The sequence below is a fragment of the Pogona vitticeps genome, chromosome 6, assembly GCF_051106095.1.
Source record: "Pogona vitticeps strain Pit_001003342236 chromosome 6, PviZW2.1, whole genome shotgun sequence".
In the NCBI taxonomy this organism is placed as follows: domain Eukaryota; kingdom Metazoa; phylum Chordata; class Lepidosauria; order Squamata; family Agamidae; genus Pogona; species Pogona vitticeps.
In genome coordinates this window covers 110,015,145-110,038,064 of record NC_135788.1, presented here as the reverse complement: position 1 = coordinate 110,038,064, position 22,920 = coordinate 110,015,145, and the positions used below count along the sequence as shown (strand labels likewise).

Below are 22,920 nucleotides of genomic sequence, written 5' to 3'. Positions count from 1 at the left end.
TTGACTCAGTGATGTTTACTGGAGGTGGAAACATTTCACTGTGAACTTGTGGATCAGAATGCACTTCCTTAGGCACAAGGGATATTTTCAAGGGAAAAATTGGTGAAGGAGAAAAAAATAAGCAAGAGCATAATCACTGGGCTAGGTAAACTAGGGCAACTCTAAAGAGTCAGGTTAGTGCAATGGTGAGACAAGGACCCACTCAGAGATCATTCCTGGAGGGCAATGAAATGGTAGAAATACAGCCAGTGGCATTTCTACACAAGGCTTGGCTCTGTACAAGATAAACAATGGTTTTTCAGAACAGTTTAAGACAACATACTTGGTGTAGAAGTGAAAGAAAACCTTGGTCTCCATTGAGCCCTGAGTGAACAGAATCAAACTACTGTATTCTGTTAACCCATGTTTAGCAATTTCCCCTTCAAACATTCTTGTTGAGGAATGGCAACTTTTAGCTCCATCAAGAGAATGTCCTTGGAGAGTAAATGTTCTCCCACAAGTTTCTGAAATGTTGCAATTTTCGATCCTGGATTTGTGTCCTTTTATATTTCTTTTCATCTTGAGACTGATTTGTGTTTATTTTATGGAGAGTGTGAAAGCTGAGAATTGTTTTTTTCCGTTTTCCTTTGAAGCTATCGGGGAATTTAGGGATTCCTTTCATCACTGGCTTTCTTTGTCTTCTGGCATTCTTTCAGAGTGCAGGATACCTCAGTGATTTAAGCATCTGGCTGGGGAGCCAGAAGTTGGGCGTTTGATTCCCCACAGAGATTTTTTTTTTTATAGAGAACAGATATTACATAGAAGTGGGAGGTCAGGGTGAATGCCACTGGAGTTTGTCTTCCATCCCTCACCCCCATATATAATCCAGATTGACCAAGGCAAGACAGGACAGAAAGTGGGGCTTTGGAAAATTTACCAGTCAAAAGTGACTAACTACAGATTTGAGATCAGAACCTGAAATTGAGTCTTCAAAAAATAGAACTTGGGAAGTTACTTTTAAAGTAACTTTTATTTTTTTCCCCAAACTCAGTAAAAAAAAATTCTTTTAGTTATTAGTTTTTCAGCAAGTCTCCTTGTATCCCCATCCCAACCCTCCTCCAGGTCACCTTACCTTGAGCTGAAGCACTGGTCTATCTAGCCTCATATTGTCAGCACTGGCTGGCAGAAGTTCTCTGGCATTTTAAATACTGTAGGATGTTTTTTCCTAGCTCTACATGGAAATGTTCGGGATTGAACCTAACATCTTCAACATGCAAAGTGTGCCCTCTGCAGCTGAGTTACTAACCCTCCTGGGATCCTTCTACTTCTTTCCCATTTACCTGTCTTTGCCTAAAGCCATTAAGCACTTCAAACAGGCAACAGCTTTTTGAAACGATGTGACTTCTTAGAGAGGTGCATTCACTCTTTGCTTCTCGTTCTTCCACTACTCCTTCAGCATTGCAGCATTTTATTTCTACGGAAATGACTTTCTCAGCCTCTTCTTAACTTCATTGCTGGTGCTGCTGTTTGTAATAAGAAGCATTTCCTACAAGCAGCTGACTTTCACATTCATGATAGGATCAAACTGCACACTATGCTAAATGCATCACTTGCTGTTCTTATTATATGCATGGTTTTAAGACTGTGTACACACACAGACACACTCACTCACTTAATGACTGCAGTGGCAGTCTTATTTTCGATTGGACTGCAGCATAGCAGGAAGAAATTTTTTAAAGCCCACCCCCTATACACCATCGGTCCAAATGGAAACGGTTCACTGCCATATTGCTGTTGTCAGTAATAAAAAGATGCGACTGCAAATGTTATGCTTAGCATCACATCCATTTCAGCTGCAAGGATACAATCCTGAGCATACATAAAATGGAAAAAGCCCTGCCGAACACCAATGGACTTTATTTTGTCTGAGTGTAGATGGGGAGTACTGATGAGCAACTTGTGTTCCTCCAGATGTTGTGACTCTCATCAGTCCCAACCACTATAATCAGTTGTGGGTGATTCTGGGAGTTGTAGTCATATAGAAAGCCACAAATTGACATCCTCATAACTTAGGAGTCCTCATAAGATGTCTACACTGTCAGACCCTGGGTTCAGCCTTAGCACACATTGATGGGGTCCAGCTCTTCCTTTTGCACAAATCTTGGAATCTATACTTACTATTACTTTTTCAGTGGTTACAATTGGAAGATGTGATTACTGGTTCTAAATTTTAACACAAACATTCTCCCAGGATAAACTACGGGTATGTGTACAAAGCTGCTAGTGTGAGAAGGAATTTTTTTAAAAAAAATTTGCATCCTCTTCTCTCTTTCCATCCATATGGGAGCAAGAAGGAGCTTTCAGTTTCTTAATAACTGCTTAGAAGACCCTGCGGTTTCTAAGCTGAAAGTGATAGCTAGCCATCTGTTTTGGGTAGATCCCTGCAATCATGCAAGCTAATACCAAAACACAATGGAGCAATCCTACCTGCACAAACAACAACAACAACAACAACAACAACAACAACAACAACAACAACAACAACAACAACAACAACAACAACAACAACAACAACAACAACAAATCACTCAGTAATCTCCGACAGGTATGTAAAAGCTGTGGATAGGCAAATGTTGGTTGGATAATGTTTGGAGTCAGTAGTTTAAAGAAAAATCCAAGGATGTATGTGTTATATGTAATGTGAAATCAAGCTGAGAGTTTTCAATTAAGACACTTAATTTAAAAATGTTCACACTAACTTTATGGCTATTCCAGTTTAAAAAAACCTATATTTAACTTGGTTAGTAGAATGAATATTATGGGATATAACGATGGAGCAAAGGTGGCACCAGAACCAGAATGGCACTTATCTTTCTGTGGGTGGAATCCAAAGCAACTCTGGATTTACTTTGTGATCTAACATCAGCATTTGATTCGTTCAGCTTCAAAAATGAATTTGAAACTAGAGTGTAAAATTAGTCAATCAGGAGCAACTCTGAATTTCCTAACAGAAATAACTGGGGATCCAGGTTTACCCTAGTTTCATTTGAAATACAGTTTTCCCAAGATAGGTTGAATATCTAGCTCAAGTTGAAACTCACAATGGGATTAGTCATTGTAGAGAATTGGTCCCAGAGAAAGAGACAGCTCCTCTTCATTTCACAAACAATGAAAGGTTCGTTTCATTGAGCTGAAAAATAGTAATTACTCCTGTCCGCTCCAGTTTCCCCATGGCTGCATTCTTGTACGCTTTCCCTGCCGGTCCATCTGACTGGCGTGGGAAGCTTTCTGTTCTCTAGCCAAGATGCCCTACCCAGCATCAGCCTTGAAGCGCAACACCCTTTGAGTGTGAGTCAAGCAACCGGGTAGCCTTAGGGACAATCCCTGAACTGTGGCATCTCTGGGGATCAGCTAGGAGGAACAATCCAGGTAAGCAGAGAAGACTGTGGTTTGTGTGTGTGTGTGTATGTATGTGTGTGGTGGGCAAGGGCAACCTTGCCAGCCTTCAGATCAGAAACACAGAGACGAGAAAACACGCGGCTTATCCCTGTGGCTCTAGGAAGAGGCACTGGAACCCAAGATAAGACAGGTACATACCTGTAGCAAATGGGAGGAGGCGGGATTGTGAAAAGGTGTGATTTAAGGAAGTGGTGGGTTGAACAGGTATGGATGTGCAGCATCTCTAGACCCTATTGTAATAATCAGAAGACTGTATACAAACTGGAAGAGGGGGACTGTGACATCTTGGCAGTTATGGTGTTGTCTCCTAATTTCTTCTCCAACCCATTTGTACAGAAAGAGTTACAAAGAAGTCTTTAAGGTTGCACGGCTGCTTGAGAAACAAAGGAGCCATGAGCAGAAGATATCAGGAGAAGAGGAGAGAAAGAGAAATAAAATCAAGAAAATAGACGAGAGTGGAGGGGGGAAAAATAAAAGGCAAAACTAAATTAAGAAGAGGAGGAAGGGAGGGAGGGAGCTAGGAAAATGAGGAAAATATATATAAAACAAATCAGAGAAAGAAGGAGGGAAAAAGAAAAAATGGGGGAAGGGGGAAAATATAACTAGAGAAAATAGTAAAAAAAAAGAAGGAGAAAGGCAGGCAGGCAAAATTAGGTGTGAGTAGAGCAATCCAAAGGGAAGTTATTATATAGCCCCTACTTAGATGGATGGAGAAAGGTTGTATGTGAGAAAGGTTGTATATTTGAAAGATATTTGGAAGGTCACTTAAAGAAATTAATGCAATGTCACCAAAACTCTGGAACCGCATTTATATCCCGTAACCCATCTTAGACTGTCTCTGATCCCTGAGGAATGGTGGGTGATTGGTGGAGCTTCAGTTTGACATCAGGTGGACTTTGAAGGTGCCCTCTTTCCGGAACACCCGTTGTGCAGCCTGTTTGGTACGCTGTTTGGGAGGCCTCAGCTCTCCCCATCTCGGCCACTTAGAGAAGGGGCTATGTTGACACGGACACTGAAGGAGACTTGAGTTTGTTCTAATGGTCTCAGGACGAAGTTCTGAGACGCCAACAAGTAACCCCGTTGGTTGCCTCCCCAGAGTCGTTTATAATTTTCCTCAAGCAAGCAAGTTTGGGAAATGTTAGCAAACATTCTGCTCTGGACTGGTAAAGATAAAAATAGAGCCCGTGTATGGAGTGTTTATTTTGACTACTGTAGGCTAACTCCTAATTTCTCCAGGGAGCAGTAGCATGCAGGAGGCCAAGTTGCCGGGTTGCTTTAGATGTGCAGCAGTTTATAATTGGCAAAATCAATGGTAGTGTGTTAAGAAACCTTCCTTCTTCCCTAAGAGGAGTCCTTTGCAAAGCTCCACGTCCACAGTGAAAGAAAGCTGACCTTCACTCAGAGAGGCACATGTGCATCAGAAATAACAAATTATTATTATTCACACAGAAACACTGATTATGATTTATCTACACAAATGTTTATTAATAATAGATAATGAGTTGGGTCTGGACATAAACATAATTAGGCTCACCGAAATAGATGCTTCTGCTTTTCATTGGATATATTCTATGTGTTATTATTAACTGTACATCCAATTCATTTTGTCTGAATGCGTTTGAATGTATACTCAAAGATCTGGAGGTTCCCAATTCTAGGCCGAATACTCCCTTGGCTTCAACACACGCAGGTCCTTTCCTTGTAAAATCCTCTCTCTGCCTCCAAAATTGATCTTTTCCTATTGAATGTTTGTGAACATTCTGTAACAGGACAGTTGTCACTTTGTTCCTCTTTATCTACCAGCGTCTGCATTGATATTTGGTATTTTTCCTGCCATCCATACAATGTTCTTTTGTCTTACTTAGTACAGTGACTTTTTTTTGTAACTCTTTTTCTCCCTCCTGAAAGCATATATAATTTTTTTTAGTGTGGCTTTGTTCTGTGGGATTGGGGTGAGAGTTTAGCATTAAGATACTTCCCATTTGAAGCTGATGTCTGCCAAGCAGAAGCTTTCACGTACTTTGCAAACAAAGAAACAAACAGTTCAAGAAGAAAAGCTTCAGCAGAGAAATGGATTTCTTAATTTAAAAAAAAAGATTTCTTAGGTCCTATGGGCCCTTTTACTGGGAGAAAGGCAGAGTATAAATAGTATGTAGTAATGAGATCAATTTTCTTAAAGGGAAAGGAAGGAACATTCCAAAAGGGATATTTGGAGACAAATCATGATAAAACTCATGCCCTTTCATGAGCCAAAGCAGGGAGAACCTTTTGTTCTGCCTGGATAGTTGTTACTCAGTGACTGGGGAGCCTTGCAAGCGACAGTATTTTAAACAGATGTAGCTCAGTTTTAATTGTTGAAATAAGAAAAAGGAAAGAAAAAGATTAATAAAATTCTAGTCACTTTCTAAATTAAAACCAGGAGGGTTTCACAGGGACTCTTGACAACGCAATGACAAGCAGGCCTTAATACAGTTTGAAGACTGAGCCAATTTACTGCGGATTATTGCAAACATGAAGTTGCAGCCTGAGATTCATTTATATCTGAAGGGCTGCAGGTTTTTCTGCTTTGAATCTGAATATCAGATTAGGATTAGAGGGGATGCAGATTCAAATTCCTACTCAGCCATGAAGCTCAGTACTGCAACCTTGAAGGGCTATTATGAGGATTAAAAGTCTTATATGGTATACAAGGGGACTGTGTGTGCTTTTCCCCTTTGCTTTTTGGAGAAAATGGGGGATGACAACACAATAAATATTTATTGTTGATAATTCTCCGAAATGCCCTGGGCCTTTTATTTTCTGAAGCATATTGAAGATGAGAAAGAAAATAAACAGATGTCACTGTAGTTTTGTTTGAAATAATCTAGCTAGGTAACATTCAGTTATTTCAGAGGAATTGTCTGAACAGTGCTTTCAGAATGTCAGCTCCTGGGACTGACCTCACACATCTGATGTTCATACAGAACCGACACACCATGCCATGTCCTTTCTGCCATGCACCCGTAGTAATATTAGTGTGTATGGGTTCCTACTTTTCTTACAAAATGACCCCCCTGCAGAACCATTTTACTGGTAGGGGGGGAGGAATGAAAGAGGACTGATTGGATTCATGTATCAATCAAAGACTTGACAGCTAGGGAAATTAACTATGGCGTAGGGCGACTCCCCAGGTCACCACAAAGGAGGACATGCGTCACTGCAGAGGAGGACAGCTCTTCAAATGGAGCAACATCCTCCATAAAAAAAGGACATGTGGCTACCATAATAGCTGCTGTTCCTATGGCCAGGGAATGGGGGTGGGATTTTGCCTGGATATTCCCAAGAAGCAGAACTGGCAATTTCCTGCTGATCACCCATTTAACTAATTTGGCAGAAGCTAAAGTGGTTCTCCTCCACGCCTGCTCTCCAAGGCCAGTGGTCAACTGCCAGTACGATGCCACTTACGCAATGGGCAAACAAGAGGAATAAAAGAGAAGACAGATTGGCGTGACATTTGCACATGCTGATTTATACAGAGAGAAATGCAAACAGAGGCCAGCCACGGACTCTTTGCTGTGAGAGACAGAGAACACGTTGCTGTCCTCCCACCATTTTCACAAAACGACTGGCAACTGAATCGTACCGTAAGGCTGAGGATGGTGCCCTGAAGGGAAGAGGTTGGCTAGAGATGGCACAAGGAACAGAAGCCCGAACAGAAGCCTCTCTGCTTTTTGCACAGGGAAAAAGTATCTCCCAGCCTGGTCCAGTGTGGTCCTGGTTCATCACATCAAGAGAGGCCAGTTTACTGGGATTTGTATCCTGCCTATATTCATTCCACTCCCATCTATAAAAAAATGCTTCTCCTCTGGAAATCCTGGAATGAAATACTTTGCAATCCACTCCCACTCCCTTCACTTCTGGAGCCATTGAGTATCTTATTTCTGTTTGTTTAATCTTTGTGAGGTAATTAAAAGCATCTAACTCAGATCTTGTAGTGTAGAATGAGTACCCAACTGAAATTGTACCCCAGAACAAGTCCCCAGTACAAAATAAATCATACCCTCGACAAGCCATGAAAACCAAACACAAGACAGACCATAATCACCACCACCACCATCATCATCAACAACAACAACAGAAAGACAAGGAAAAAGTCACTGAAAGTGACTGGAAGATGCCAGCTAGGCCTTGTGCTACCTACTCAATAGGAAACATACTAAAAACAGAAGTGCACAAACCAGCACTAGTGCTTTTGACCTGTTTGGATAGCTCAGTATGCAGGGCCAGAGCTTGAGAGTTCAATTCCCTATAGTGCCTCCTATGAAAAGAGACAGCCTGTGTGACCTTGAGCAAGCTGCACTGTCCCAGGGCACCCCTGAAAAAATCATAGTCCACTTCTATGTATTCTCTACCTGGAAGACCCTGAGAAGGGTCATCGGAAGCCAGAATTGACCGGACGGCTCATAATTTTTATTATTAGAAGAGCTCAGAGAGGAAAAGCCAGCTGTTCAGGAAGAACAACTAAAGCAGTGGCGGTGAACCTTTTTGGGCTCGCATGCCCAAACTGAACCCCCCCCCAAAAAAACAGTGGGTGGTGGGCTGCGGTGGTGTCGGAACCAGAAGTGGCGTCGGAATGGGGAATCCCGGGCACAGAGGTGCCTCGAGACCCCACTCCAGATCTGCCGCCAGTGCCAGCTGCTGCGGATCCTGACCCGCCGCCTGTCGAAGCGCCAGCACCGTGGCAGCAGCCACTACTCCTCTGAGGGGATAAGCAATCCAGTGACTTATGGCTCGTGTGCCCGCAGAAAGGGCTCTGCGTGCCAGCTGTGGCACGTGTGCTATAGGTTTGAACTAAGAGATGCTACCTAATGTTATTGCCTCACTTCACCAGGTATGGCCAACCTTGGATGCAGATCTAGAAAGAGTTGCTACAATTTAAGTGGAAATGCAATACATCTTCCTGTAGCAGAAAAGGCCAGGTGTGCCTGAGTTGCAGCCAAGATTATTTTTTAAAAAAAGGTTTCTGGCAGCAGCTGAGAACAGCATTCCCTGCCACTGCTCCCTTTTTGGCTGACAGAGAAGACAAGTTGGTTTCCCTTGTAGCCGACTGTTATTCCTGCGAGGTGGAAAACCCTTCTTCCCTTCAGCAGCCCAGCCTAAAGCAAGTTCAAATTAGGCTAATGGGTTTTGATTGCACATGTGTACTACTATTTATTTTACTACCATGTTTCCCTGAAAATAAAACAGGGTCTTATATTAATTTTTTGATCCAAAAAATGCAGTAGGGCTTATTTTCAGGGGATATGGATTTTTTTTCATGTACAACAATCTACGTTTATTCAAATAAAGTCATATCATCTTCTTCTGGTTGCTGCACAATGGTAGAGGGTGGGTTTCACTTAACTAGGGCTTATTTTGGGGGTAGGGCTTATATTATGAGCATCCTGAAAAATCATACTAGGGCTTATTTTCAGTTTAGGTCTTATTTTCAGGGAAACAGGGTAGTATCACATGTGTGAGATATATGCAGACACATAACCTTATGTGTGTGGGTGCATACACAGAGATACATATATCTATGTAAGCTTTATTAATAAGTTGTGCTATAGTTTAAATAAAATAATTACTTCATTATTTACACTGAAAAAGGTTGTCATCTCAGGAGAACAGACATGCAGTCACGGGCTTCCATCAATTTACTGTGCTTGTAATTGCCATGGAATTGATCATCAGGTTGCCAAACCTTCAGCTGGTCGCTATAAATGTGTCTCTAAAAGCAGCCCAGTGCTGAAGACGTGAATTGGGAGGTTGAGATCATATTTTAGTTCTTATAATGAGCTTCAGATGTTGATTTCTCACCTCAGATGACTGTCAGAGTCACAGGAAAAGGCATGGCCATTGTTCTTTGGTTTAGCTGATGACCTCATATGACTGAGCCTCACATTTAGGATGGTATTCTTTGGAGCAGCAAATCATTTTGCTAAATCTGGAATACTAGCCATGCACATTTACCTTTGGTGTGATAGAAAGCCATAAGCATATCTTATAAGAGGAGATTTCCTACATTCACTGAGGGTTAGACTGAATGGGCTTTGAGTGTCCTTTCTGCTGATGGCTGTAGATACAAATATACTAATACGGTCTCTTAGGTGATTCTGAGTATGTACCTCCCTTCGTCAGCTCTAATTTTTTATAGGTACCCTCATTTAGCAAGGCAAAATAACTTGCATTGAATGAGCTGTAGGAGATTTTGTGACCTAATGAGAATTCCTATATATTGAGAATTAGTAACAAGGTGAGGGTAGGATGTAATGAACACTTATGTGCATGTCTCCGATGTACACTTCCAGCGTCCCCTAATTGAGGCCAGGCAACCTGACAACCATGTATTTTCTACTTCTCAGCTGAATGACTCGCAGAAAACCAGTGTGGTGGTTGATTTTTTAAAAAAATCTAATAAATTATATTGACGGGGGGGGCGGCGGGAAGAAAGACAAGGAAGAAGAGAGAAAAAGTCTGATGGCAAAATGTAATCAATTTGTTAGGACAGTTTTGCCCAGCTGTGACTGAAACACAACGAGTTTATTTACAGCTCTTGGGATGATATAAGACCTACAATATAGGTCTAGTTTTGTAGACATTCTGCAACAAAACGTGATTGTCTTGATGCACGAGTGTTAAACTGGTTTTGTACCTCTCAGACTAATCTTAACTAATAAAGCTGTAGTGCAGATAAAATGGGGGCAAGGTGGGGAGTTAACAGTGAAGAGAGCCAGGGCATCACGCAGGAAAAGAAGGACAGAAAAATAGGGGCTGAAATCCTGTTGCCCAGTTACTCAAACAGCATAATTTTTAGATGCAAATTGCTGCAATTTAAGAAATCTCCATAGACATTATCTAATTTACACTAAGCAAGGTCACTCAATACACAACAGTGTTCAGTCTGTTGATATCCTGAAGTGGCTCGTGTATTAAGCCATTTCAAGATACTGGAAATTCAAACTGGAAGGAGTCTTGGCAGCTTTGACCATTGCAAGATTTGCTTTTAGTCTGTTCCTAGCAATTGCATTCACTGGAAACAGACTAAATTAGAGAGCAGCAACTCACACCAAAGAAGTAGAAGACTCTGATAGAGGCTCAGAAAAGGTGCAGGTTGGGGTGCTGTCAGAGCAAATGGGTCCAGTCTAGCAATTACGTTGTGTGCTCACCAGAAAAAAAAGAGCAGAACAATCTACCCCCCACCATAAACCATGCAGATGGACAAATGGCAGTCTGAACAAGCCCTGACTTATCCCATGCACTGTACAGATATGGCAGAAATATCAAAAAGAGACATAGGCACACACACAAAGTAGAAGCAAAAGCAGGAGCAGAAGTGGATTGAAAGCCAATTAGGTCAGATCAGTGACTCATACAGTGACACAGTGGGCCACCTCCCTCTGTGGATGGTCTGTTTGGGATTAATGAGTGGATTAGTTTATCACACTACATGAGCAGCTTTCTCTAGGCATGCTGATTGTGCCTTGACACCCCTTTCTGGGACACACTACAATACAATAAGATGCCACTCATCACACCTAAATGATATTGTTTGTGACAGTGTGTAGGAGTAGGTAGCATCTGGTCAGGTCCAACTTGCATGGCTGGTTTTTCTCTCTGAGCTTTTCAGTATTAACTCCTGGTGTTACCACTGTAACATCTGCACAGCTTTCCTGGCTGAGCAAGTTTGGAAGCTTCCCTTGAGGGGATCTTGTTCTGATTGCAAGAATGGGAAAGAGAATGGACTGATGAGGCCATGCACGATTCCTCCAATGCAGGGTTCACCATACCGATTTTCATGAAAGGACGTTTAAACATCTTTCTCGAGACACAATACTGGAAGGCCTAGCTCATCGCTCAGTGAAATTGGTCAGTTCGAGGGCCAGGAACAGCCAAACGTAAGTATTGATTTGCACAAAATATAATAATGGGAGTTCTAAACACAGGGGGGCAGAAAATAAATTTAAGAGACATTTTAGGAGGTTCCATTCTTGTGCCCTTGTTGAATACAAGATCCGTGGTGCAGGGGAAGTAGTGCTATAGAATCATAGGCACTGGGAGTTCATGACCATGAAAGGGGGGTGTCCCCCCCCCAAGCTTGGAATACCAGAAGTAGACAATTTCCTTTATGCTTTTGCATGTATGCTTCTCAAAAATGTGAGCAGGAGCAGCACACTAGACTACATAGGATCTGCGTCCATTTCAGTATGGTTCTTCTGTCATTTATATGTAACTAAGAAATTATATGCAAAATCTGAGGTTAGAACTACACTGTCCGGAAAAACTGGATCAAATCTGCAGCAATGTCTGGTGTATCACACGACGTCAAGCCCCACTGGGGAACCGGACTCCACAGAAGCAACCTTTCCAGGTGTAGGACTGAGATTTGGAAAGTTCAGATAGCTGCTCAGCAAGAATTCATGCTTGTGAGCCATTCACACTCTTTCAAGCATTACTCACGTCACAGGATTGTTTTGAGGAGAAAGTCAGAAGGAGAAGAACTTCATACATCCCAGTAAAATCTATCCTATGGTCACACAGAAAAATGAAATTCACCTAACCGCTTATGAACTAGAGTTGACAGAACCAAAGTGAACTAAGAACACAAGGTTTTCACACTGATAATCTTTTGTTAATGTAGAGATGAACAGGCAACGTCACACCTAGGGCAGTGGGCCCCTCAATATGTACCTTGGAAATTTTTATGCTACCTGTCCTAAAAGTTCTAGAAATTACTTGTTACTGGGCAAATATATCTGACAGAAGGAAAGAAAGGTCACCTTGTGCTTATTGGAATATAGGGAGGGCACAAAAGTAATTTTAGAAAATAAAATAAATGCTTTATTTTTGCTGTTTCCCACCCCACCTCTCAAATAACCCAAATAAAGAGAGTGAAATTATACCATCAAAAGTGTAGTACATTGTGTAATCAGGAAGATTTGGGATCTAATCCCTGCTTACCGGCCCAAAATGCTGGGTTTTTTTCCTATCACACATGATTAATTCATAAATCTTTTCTCCCTTTTAGAAAATCCATCTGCTTCTCCCAACCAGAGAAGATCTATTTTGGGGGGCCAATCTGTCCAACAACGTTTACCACATCTTTCCTGTTACCTGCTGCTTTCCAAGATGTTCACAGAATATTTCAAGTATAAGGGAATCAGCTTCCCTCAAATAATCTATTCTGAACAGGTGTTACAGATGGTGGAAAACAATTTCCAAGTTCGAGATGATGATATTTTCAACGTCACCTACCAGAAATCAGGTAGAAGATGCTTGTGGTCTGCTGAGGGAAAGTGCCATGAATTGGTGGATTAAAACAAATCCAAAAGTCTGGGGGAAAGGGCAGGGCTGGGTGTTGCCATGGATCTTGATTAAGTACAGATAAAAAAGATAACTCTGGTGTTTAAGATCCGTCCTGTTGTCCACATTCCAGTTTGCTTCATCAAACAAACCCAGAGTTCTGGGCAAAGGGCAGGGGCTGAGTGCCATGGACCTGAATTCAATACCGGTAGAAAGGATGAATTTGCTAGTTTAAATTTTTTTTCTCTGTCCAACATGTGGCTTAGCTTTGCTAAATGTTAAGCATGTTATTTTTAAGAAGTATGTATGCATGTCTGTATGCATGCTTTATTGATTGATTCATTCATTTATACCCTGCCTTTCTCCTTGAAAAGATCCAAGGTGGATTATAACATTAAAAGACAATTACAAAGTAATTCATCTCATTTATTGTTCAAAGCTTCCATGTTACACACTGCTATAATAGCAGGCGGTTGGGTTTTTTTTAAGCTTCTAAAGAAGCTTCTTTAAAAGTTTTATAAAAAGAAACTCTTTTCTCTCCTTATCCTCAAAAATGGCTAAATTCCACAAGCCATTGGCCTGTGGAAAAAGGGGCACAGTCCTTCCACTTGCCTCTTTGTCACCACAACAGAGCACAATTAAGCACTTTAATCATACGGTGTTTATTCTTCCTCCATTACTTAGTGAGGTTACACCTCCTAACTATAAAACTAATAAAAAGTTACAATCACCCAGTAAAAGAAGTAAGGTTATCTCTTATCTAGTTGAAATCATCATGTAAAGCAGTTGTAACCTTCATAACCGAGACAAAGGGAATTAATTGCAGTTGACTTATTTGTAACTCATTACTTCAAACTCTGATTTTGTGGTAAGAGGGTTTAAAGAACAAGGGCTGTTGGGATAATTTGGATACAACCAACACTATAATTTGAAGGCACATTATGCACTTTGCTGATGCTAGATCAGGTTAGTAATCAGATCGGAGACTACGTATCATCCCTTATGTACTGCCACCCAGTTTTGTTAAATAAAAGTTGAATATAACAGGGAATAACAGGCTTGTGAGCATGGTGGAGCTCGAGTTTCATAAATATAACACTGCTTTCTTGGGATGGCTTTGGCACTCCTTCTTAGGGACTGTGTGGATGCTGGAGATTTTAAGTCTCATCCGTAGCAACGGTGACCCCACCTGGTGCCAAACAGTCCCCAACTGGGACCGGGCCCCTTGGTTTGAGACGGTGTTAGGATACAGGATTGCTTTGACCAACAAATCACCGCGTATTATTAGTTCTCACCTCCCGGCACACCTCTTTGCAAAGTCCTTCTTCAAATCGAAAGCTAAGGTAAGAGAAGTCATCAACAAGATACACCTTTTCTGCATGTCCTCGCCCTTTCATCACCATTCCTTCTAATTAGCAAACTCTGGTAGATGCGTGCTGCCAGGATGGGAACCCAGATGGGACTAGTGGGAAATAAAAGAGAAGGGTCTAGAGAGATGAAACCTTGATTCCCTATCTAGAAACAGTGCACCCTTAAGAGAAAATAAATAAATGAATGGTTTATTTTAACACAACGTTGCCTGTATCAGCACCAGGCATCACAGTTTCATCTACAAGTGGGCTCAATCACACGTGAGAAAAGAACTCCAGTTACACTGAGTTGTTTCATCTCTCTTGTACCAATATATTTTTTCAGTGGTCATGTGGTATATATATCGGTGGGAGCATTTACATTGTTTAGAACTGCATCACTGCATTTCTTTCTATTTTAAATCCTTATAGCAGGCTATACTGCTCTTTAATTTTGTATCAGTTCACTGCATTTCTTTCTATTTTAAATCCTTATAGCAGGCTATACTGCTCTTTAATTTTGCATCAGTTCATTTTCTGTACTGTTTCTTGGGGCAATCAGCCCCCCCTTGACTTTTAAAAAAAATTACAAAAGTGACAATGAATATATTAGTAAAGTGATAAGAGTTTTCTCCTCTTCCCCTTTTCCCTCCCCTCCTTTACTCACTTGTCCCCTTTTCCTTATTTCTCTGCATATCTTCTCAGTTCTTGACTTTCCTTTTTTCTCCTTTTGAACAGCATTGGGAGGAAGCAGCAGATTTTTTTAAAAAAACTTGCAAAGTATTGTAAAGAGCAGAGTTTTTTCTTAAAAAAGAGAGGAGATTTTAATGCAGTGCCCTTTTCTTTACTGTTCAAAGCAGAAAATGTCCCTTTCTCAGCTGAAGCCCTCTTTCACTCACAAGGGAGGACGGGCAAGGTTGTCTTCTTCTGAATAATGTATTCATATTGCTTTTGTGATGGTAGCGGTGGCTGTTAGTAGCAATTTATTGCTATCTCTTTTTTAAAAAAGGGTACAAGCACAGTGGCTATAAAGTGGCCACAGCACCCAAAAACCCAACCCCTTAGCAAAGGAAATAAATTGACAGCAATGTTCACACATGCTGAAATGATAAGGAATAAAGCAATCCATGATCGGTATAACTTAAAACAACCCTCCCAGTGAGGAAGAAATAAACCAATTGCCGTGGCAAATGAATTTATGTTAGCCATGTATCTTGGGAATGGAAAAATTGAAAATTATGCAAATAATGGCAAAAATGGCATAACTGGGATTCTTTTGGCAAACAAATATAAGCAAGCCCTCAGGCTCTCCGTCAACGATAATTTTAAATTTTGAGAGATAATGTTGTTAAGGGGAGGAAATGTGCATTGGCTGTAATGTGTGACCTGACCCGCATAGAGTGACAAGCCCACCGTTAACCTTGAGATATGAAGTATAATATATATATTTTTTAAAAATGGGAATAATGAAGAGCAGTCCTGATGCTTCTTTGGAATAGGAGTGAAAATAGTCTATTTGCATTCTAATACAATTTACAATGTCCTGCGATGGGCATGGTTAGCTGTCAGACTCCCAGGATTAGAACACTCCTTTTAGTGCAGGAGGTACTGTGTTTCCCCAAAAATAAGACAGGATCTTATATTAATTTTTGCTCAAAAAAACGCATTAGGGCTTATTTTCAGGGGATGTTTTTTCCCCCCATGTACTGTACAACAATCTACATTTATTCAAATACATTTATTCTTCTGGTTGCTGCACAAGGGTGGAGGGAGGGGCTTCACTTAACTAGGGCTTACTTTTGGGGTAGGGCTTATATTATGAGCATCCTGAAAAATCATATTAGGGCTTATTTTCAGATTAGGTCTTATTTTTGGGGAAACCGGGTAGGACACAGGTTCCCCTCCCTCCCCACTAGCCGTTGCAGCCCAAGGAGGCATGGTTTTAAGATGGAGACACACAGTTCTCCTTTAAAACAAGGTGCACAGCTCCTACATATCTTGCTGAATTTTTTAAAATAAAGGAAAGGAAATAAAACAGCAAAGTGAGTGGGTGTGGGGATATGTGCAGCTCACAGATTCAGGGGTTGGAAAATTGGCCTTGGGCCGTCTAGTTTTGATCCTACTTGTACCAGGCTTGCTTTCAGCTAAGATAATCAGAGGTAGAAGATGATGGAGCACCTGTTCCTTTGATAGCTTACACAGAAGAAGGAATTTCGGGAGACATGGCTTCTCTAACAAGCCCCACCTACTACAATTTCTCCCTTGAAAAAAAGGTGTTGGATTTCTCTCCCTTTCTTTTGTATCTGGCCGCTTCTAATTTCATCCAGGTCTGATGATTTAATTGCAGCAGAAACCTTTGGGTTGCAAGTTGGGCATTTGATCTTCTGCAGGGGGAGTATATTTGAAAGCTTTATGTCCCTGCCTGGACCGAGTGTCACAGTGAACTTGATGAATTCCCTCTGTTGTTATAAAATGAATAACTCTGCAGAACGACATCCAGGTCTTGCTGCAGGTAGAAAGTAAATTCACACTAATTATGTTTACCGTGCCTTACATGTCTACGGGGGAAGCTTCTTTCCTGCTGAAGAATATATTGCCTGAAGAGTTGAAACGTATCATGTTCATTAGAATTTTTGTCAGTATATTATTTGTGTTACTTACGTTAGTGTATTTTCAGAGACTGGAAATGGTACTCCTAAAGAATACTAGTTTACCTTTAATCATTATGAGTAATGTGTTAGTTATTACTGATTAATAATGAATAGCAAAACGTTTTTATTCATACTCTATTGCCAGTGTTATTTTCCTAGCACTTAAAAAAAAATTCAGCATTTTACCAAAAAGTGTTATTTCAAATTATTTTTTTAAACAGAAAAAACCATTCAAAGCGCTCCAGAGGGTCAGGAAAACCCCCAAGTCACCTTCCAAAATAATATTTTTATGCAATGAATCAAAGTAAAAATTTAACACTTCTAGCATTCTTATTATGACCTTATTTATTATTCATGTGATTTATATCCCACCTTTCTGCCAGAAAAAAGTGTCCCTTGTTATTGAAAAAGGAACACTATTACTAGTAACCTCGTTACATTTAATGTGTTACTTCCAATCTCTGATTTATAGTAAGTGTCACTGTTCTTGATTATTTATTAATCGCATTATATTGGTTTTATTCTGGATATTTACTCCTTTGCTTGATTACGGTATTTTTCTCTGGGGGAGTGCCATTACATCGATTTGTGTACATCACTATCTTTACCCGGAGATTTCATGAAGCTTGCAAGCTGTTTGTAGCTCCAGGGTGATCAAAGCAAACCAAGAAAAGAGAAGCTTATGTACCAGCTTGTTCTCATTTGCAGAAATTAAGGATTGTAAAACAATAGGGTTATTCCTTTTTTTTTTTTTAATCCTGCTTATATCCATCAGTGGCTTTGGAGTTTTGGGCTGATGTGCAGGCGAAAAATTAATCTACTTTCTCTGGTATATCTGCAAACCGTTTTCATATTAGCAGCCTCTGTTGGCCGTTAATGAACTAATTAGTTAGGATGCTTATAAACCAACCTTCATCTAAAAATACCAGGCAGAGAGCAATAATTATAGCAACCATACAAGAAAACAATAAAAGATAATATACTGTATATACAAAGGCTTTTTAAACAAAGGAGAGAGAAGATGGACTGGCCCTTGTAAAATGCCTGGACAAAGAAAAAAAGATTCGGCTGAGTTCCAAGATTATGGCAAGATTGGTGCAAGTCACACCTGCATGAGGAGTGGTGTTTGACAGGTATGGGACCACCACTGAGGAGTTTTCTTCCTGAACTATCCTAGGAGGGAAGGACACATTGAGAGGACCCTCCCTTGCTGATCTTGAGGGATACGCAAGCTGGCATCAGGAGAGGGCATATTCTTTCAAGCTTTTTCTGATCTTGTGTTCTTTGTCCACACCCAACAACTGGTGCCCAATCCCTTTTGTCAACAGATAATCTACACAGTCAGGAATCCGAAAGATGTCCTGGTATCGCTCTATCATTTTGCCTCGATGTTTCGCCCCTATAAAGACCCAGGCACCTTGGATCAATTTCTCGATGTCTTTCTAAAAGGAGACGGTGAGTGAGAAGTTGTCATTCTTCCTCTTGACGGGAGGGCCCCCTTGCAACCCCATGCCACCCCCACCCCCCCAATTCATGCCCTGTATTGCTTGCTGTTTCAGTGCCTTTTGGCTCCTGGTTCGACCATGTTAAAGGCTGGATGAACTTGAAAGACAAGGAAAACTTCTTCTTCATCACCTATGAGGAGCTGCAAGAGGTTGCTATTATGTTATTTTTACTTTTAAAAAAACACACAGCTTTGCATTTTGGGTGCAGAGTTATAGCTTTTCTTCGGAGGCAGACACTGTTGCTCTGCTGGCAAAGTTAGCTGGAATCTGAAGGTCATTAAAAGTTCCCACACACTCTTCGCTTTGCCATGCAGAATGTGCGGTTGTCTTGGTTTCCGATTTATATTCCTGTCTGGTGCACCCTTTTGCCCTCGTGCAAAGTGGCGTGTGTGTACTTCTCACACCTTCTCTATGTGGGGTTTTGCTCTCTGCGGGCTGGACCACTGACTCTGATTATGAGGTAGAAATTGCCACCTCTTCTGTGTCAAGCAAGAAATCTTTATTTTAATAATTCTTAAAAAAACTTTTAAAGGTGATTCTAACCAGGAGTAAAAAACAACAACAAAAAACAGGTTTCTTCCTACATTCTGGTCAATAAGCCAGTGAGTAAATGCTGGCCTGAGGCTTAGACCTCTTCCTTTATACATATCATGCTTATTCTTGGCGGCCGTAGTCATTTTCAGTGAAAGGCTTTACAACCTGTATTTATTTGCCTCACAAAAATCTTGGATAGAAGACCTCAGGTTCAGAGAAATTGTTTACCTCCAAGCAGGATGGAAGGCAGAGCAGAAGGATTCATATCTGTCTGCAAGAAGATCAGGCTCCCCTAAATTGAAGATCTATAAAAATCAAACGTGGTTTAAAACCAAATGAAGCATGAGGGAACGCAGCCAAAGAAGAAACCTTGAGCACTGGGAGTCATGTAAAAGCTACGGCAATTACTAGTTTGGTACGAAAATCAGACAAAAATAAAAATGTTCCCTGGTGTGCAGTCATCTTGCCTGAGACATGAAATTTTATGGGGTGGCCCAAATGTTGCCATCTTCAATCTGTTACCCTAAGAAGTAATCATTACCTCTGTTTTGGAAAAAAAATCCATGAAAAATATATTAAAGAGGGAAAAAAAACCCAAAAAGCTGTACTGTGGGAGTGGCTGTGTGGAAGCAAACTAAATTCCCAAACATTCGTGAACGTGTCTGCCCCTCCCAAAGAGCCATGGCTACAAATCTAGATTTGAAACCGTTTCAGTTTGGAGGGTTCCGTGTCTGCAACTGTGTGTGCCTCAGGTGTGTATCTTGTGTCGCTCCTCACACAATCCCCTCTTTCTCCTCACTCTCTCCTCTTCCAGGATCTGCGGGGTAGTATCGTCCGTATTTGCCAGTTCCTGGGCAAAGACTTAGACGATGCAGCCATAGACTCTGTGGTGGCGAATGCCTCCTTTGGAGCCATGAAAAGCAATAAGATGTCCAACTTCTCACTCTCACCACGCTTCCTCATGAACCAGAAGAAAAGCCCATTTCTCCGCAAAGGTGACCAAGAGCAAGGTGACCGGTGGGTGGGTGGGTGGACACCAGTCACAAACAGCAGCTATTTCTTTGATACTGACATTCTAGACCCCGTGTCATAACATCCCTGAAAGAGATATTTCCTAGGCCATGGCACCAGTTGCTCAATGTGTGACTGTTTGGGCTTTGAGGTAGCTTCCTCTTCCTTTCCAATCCCTGCTGCTCCTTCGTGGTATCCTCAGATCACCCTTTTCTCTCCTGCCCTCCGAAGGAAGTACCATATAGTATATTTGGTCCACTGAGGCAGAGCAGCAGGTGTCACCTCCCCTGCCCCCTAGATTAAAGAGCACAGTACCCAAAGGAGGTCACGTTGTTCTGGCACCTAAGGTAGAAAACCCCACACTCAGTTCTTACCCTCCTTGCAGCAGGCAGATGGATGGATGGAAGGAGTCTTTGCCCTCTCCTGTTCCTACCAGAAGGAATATTTCAAAACCTTTTTGGTTTAAAAGTACAGTACATCAGCTACCCTGATTGGCTTTAAAAAGCTAAACTTTGCTTTTACCACTAAGGAGCAGAGGAAGTATTTAATTTCCCAATATCATTAAGTGGTTAAGCTTAATAATGTTGGGAAATTGAAACCAAATGGGAAATGTAAAGCAGCAAACTCCACTTTATTTCAGTTCCATCGACCCCATATACTGGAAATGAACCAAAAGGGACCAATCCTAAAATCAGTAGCCACTGACAGGAAACCAGAAAAGTGCAGGTAGGAACAATCAGGGGATTGGCTGGTTCACACTGGAACTTACATCATCTGGTCACCAGCAAAAGGAGCAAACCAATCTGTCCCCACAGAGGACCAAACAGCAGGACAAATGCCCACGTTGTCACCCCTATGCTTCCTTCATTAGGTCTGTCCATTGAATGAGTTATTTTGTGATTGTTTTCCAGGGATCTCTGGTGATTGGAAAAACCATCTGACCACTGCACAGAGTGAATGTTTCGACCGGGTCTACCAGGAACGTAAACGAGAGCTGAACCTTACATTTCCATGGGACAAAGAATGAAGTGCTGGTTTCTCTTCTGATTCTCTCCCTTACTGGATTGATTAATGACTTGTCAGGATATTAACTGTCTAGCACAATATGCTGTAGTTTAGTGGAAACATCTGGGACGGGATAGTCGGGAGTCTGCTCTCCTGAATTTCATGGGATTAAAATAGGATGTAGCAAGTAAGAATGGGGAGCCATGTCTCCCAGAAGCAAATGGGATGTGGTAGATTTACATTCCAGAACTGACCAAATTGTGGCTTGGAAGCCATAAAGGTCTTGAAGGCACCTGAGGCAGCAAGTAAAATGGAAGCTAAGAACAGCAGGATGTGGTCAGTGCCTGATGGGAGAGAGAGAGAGAGAGAGAGAGAGAGAGAGCATCGGATAACCCTTTGTTCACCATCTTGAGTTCCACGGTGGAAGAAAGGTGGGATGTAAATGTAATACTATTAAAATAAATAAATAAATGCTTGCCAGTTGAAAGAAAAATATACAAATTAAGATTATCTGTTTTCAAAAACATAGCTGTGTTGTTCCACAAAAACAAAAACAAAAAAACTTAGAACTGCCGATCTGGAAGGGACCCAATGGATCACTGGGTCCAGTCCGCTTAAGAAAGCACAGTCGGGAATCAAACTCTAAATCTCTGGCTCCGCAGCCAAAGATCTAAGCCACCAAATTATCCAGCAGTTAAAGTTGAGGGTGTAGCACGTTTAAGTTTGATGGGACTTTTTGCTTAATATTTGCTACTGATGAAACTTGCAAACACAGTTTCACAAAATGAGTCTTCTCATATTCCCAGTTATATGAACAGACAACATGAACAATTATAAAAACAACAAAATGCTACAGTTTGTGCACCCAAGTCCTAGTACCAATGTAGAAGCTGATTGTAGAATTGCAAAGTTCAAGTGTCCCTTTGAATTCAAATTCAGGATATCTTCCTCAATTGGGTTGAGTGATTAATATATATAAGAATCAGCTCCACGTGTGGAATCTTCAGAACCCTAGAACAAAATATAAATTCAAATTATGCAATTTATGAATTTGCTACGTGGATTCACCCTTCCAACATAAACATAGGAATCATACCTAGACCAAGTTGGCAAGGGTCTTAGCAATTTAAGGGCCTCTTCAGGTCTTCCGCTCTTTCTGTTTCAAATCTCTTACTCACAGCCCAGCTATTATTCCCACCCCTTTCGGCTGTACTAATATTTCAAAAGGGTTACAACTGGGATCCTTCAGTCCATCAGATCTATTTTAGCACAATCCTTTGTGGTTCACAGCTAGCTACTGTCTCGGCTATATCTGAAGGTCATGATGAAGAAGGAGAAACCATGGTCTCAGGATGTAAACCAAAATAACACTTTATTTTGTAGATGGTCTTCTTTTATTGCAATTATACAGCCTTGTGTGTAATTGTAATAAAAGAAGGAACAACTCAGTTATCATTTTGGATGGAGGGAGGGAGGGAGGGATGGTTGGATGGCAGAAATATTACAGCATAGCCCTGCATTTAGTGCTCACTAAAGACCTCCCTCCCTTATTTTTAATGCAGTTAGTTGTTTAGGAATACCAGGCTGGTGGTAGACAAACGGCAGTACCTCCAGTTGGTGTAATAACAACAGCTGAAGAACCACACATTCCTATTGCTGACAAGCGTCTGGGCCGTGACTGCTTGTTCTTTTGCCCTTCCAAGGGAACTATAAGAGACATGACACAGGACGCGGGAAGACATACAACTTGGGCCTATAAACCCTTAAGAGGCAGGCAAGGCAAGGATTTGGACTTTGGCTCCCTGAAGCTCCAGGCAGCTCAGTCAATAAACAATGAGGGACTGGGGGAGTCCTTATACGGCTGTTGGTATGCTGAGGAGGCTGGAGCAGAGGAAGAGGAAAAGAAGATTGAATCAGTTGTTATCCTTACACATGAAAGCCAAGAGAGGCATGGGCTAGCTTTCATGCTTGGAAGCCACATCATGCTCAGTCGAAACCCGGTGCACCAAAAGTGGCCTGTTGAGAGCTTAGAAGAGTTCCAAGAATTCCCAGCTAGGGAACTGTAATCCAAACATCATGTTTTTGTAAGCTCTGGGACCAGGTGCC

At 41.3% G+C, this 22,920-nt stretch overlaps 1 protein-coding gene across 4 annotated transcripts; it reads left to right on the top strand.

Annotated features, from left to right (window-relative positions):
* The first annotated feature begins 55 nt into the window (after positions 1-55).
* On the top strand, positions 56-21,315 carry SULT2B1 (sulfotransferase family 2B member 1). Of its 4 annotated transcripts, none has more exons than XM_072976777.2 (8): positions 56-2,584; positions 11,235-11,354; positions 12,485-12,721; positions 13,894-14,102; positions 18,088-18,214; positions 18,319-18,413; positions 19,613-19,808; positions 20,721-21,315. In XM_072976777.2, exons 3-8 carry the CDS (start codon positions 12,586-12,588, stop codon positions 20,834-20,836), a joined length of 879 nt encoding a protein of 292 aa, XP_072832878.2. In that variant the 5' UTR covers positions 56-2,584; positions 11,235-11,354; positions 12,485-12,585; the 3' UTR covers positions 20,837-21,315. The 4 variants fall into 4 exon arrangements, with proteins under 4 accessions (XP_072832878.2, XP_020654541.3, XP_020654543.3 ...); XM_020798882.3 differs by lacking the exon at positions 56-2,584 and adding an exon at positions 2,797-3,408; XM_020798884.3 differs by lacking the exon at positions 56-2,584 and adding an exon at positions 2,803-3,408 and having other exon boundaries at positions 19,613-19,793.
* The last annotated feature ends 1,605 nt before the right edge of the window (positions 21,316-22,920 follow it).

Bases quoted from the DNA above. Each gene is read 5' to 3' on its own strand.
- SULT2B1 (XM_072976777.2), top strand. From the start codon at position 12,586: ATGTTCACAGAATATTTCAAGTATAAGGGAATCAGCTTCCCTCAAATA. The intron at 12,722-13,893 runs GTAGAAGATGCT...ACTCCTTCTTAG, and splicing joins CGTCACCTACCAGAAATCAG to GGACTGTGTGGATGCTGGAG. The intron at 19,809-20,720 runs GTGACCGGTGGG...ATTGTTTTCCAG, and splicing joins CAAAGGTGACCAAGAGCAAG to GGATCTCTGGTGATTGGAAA.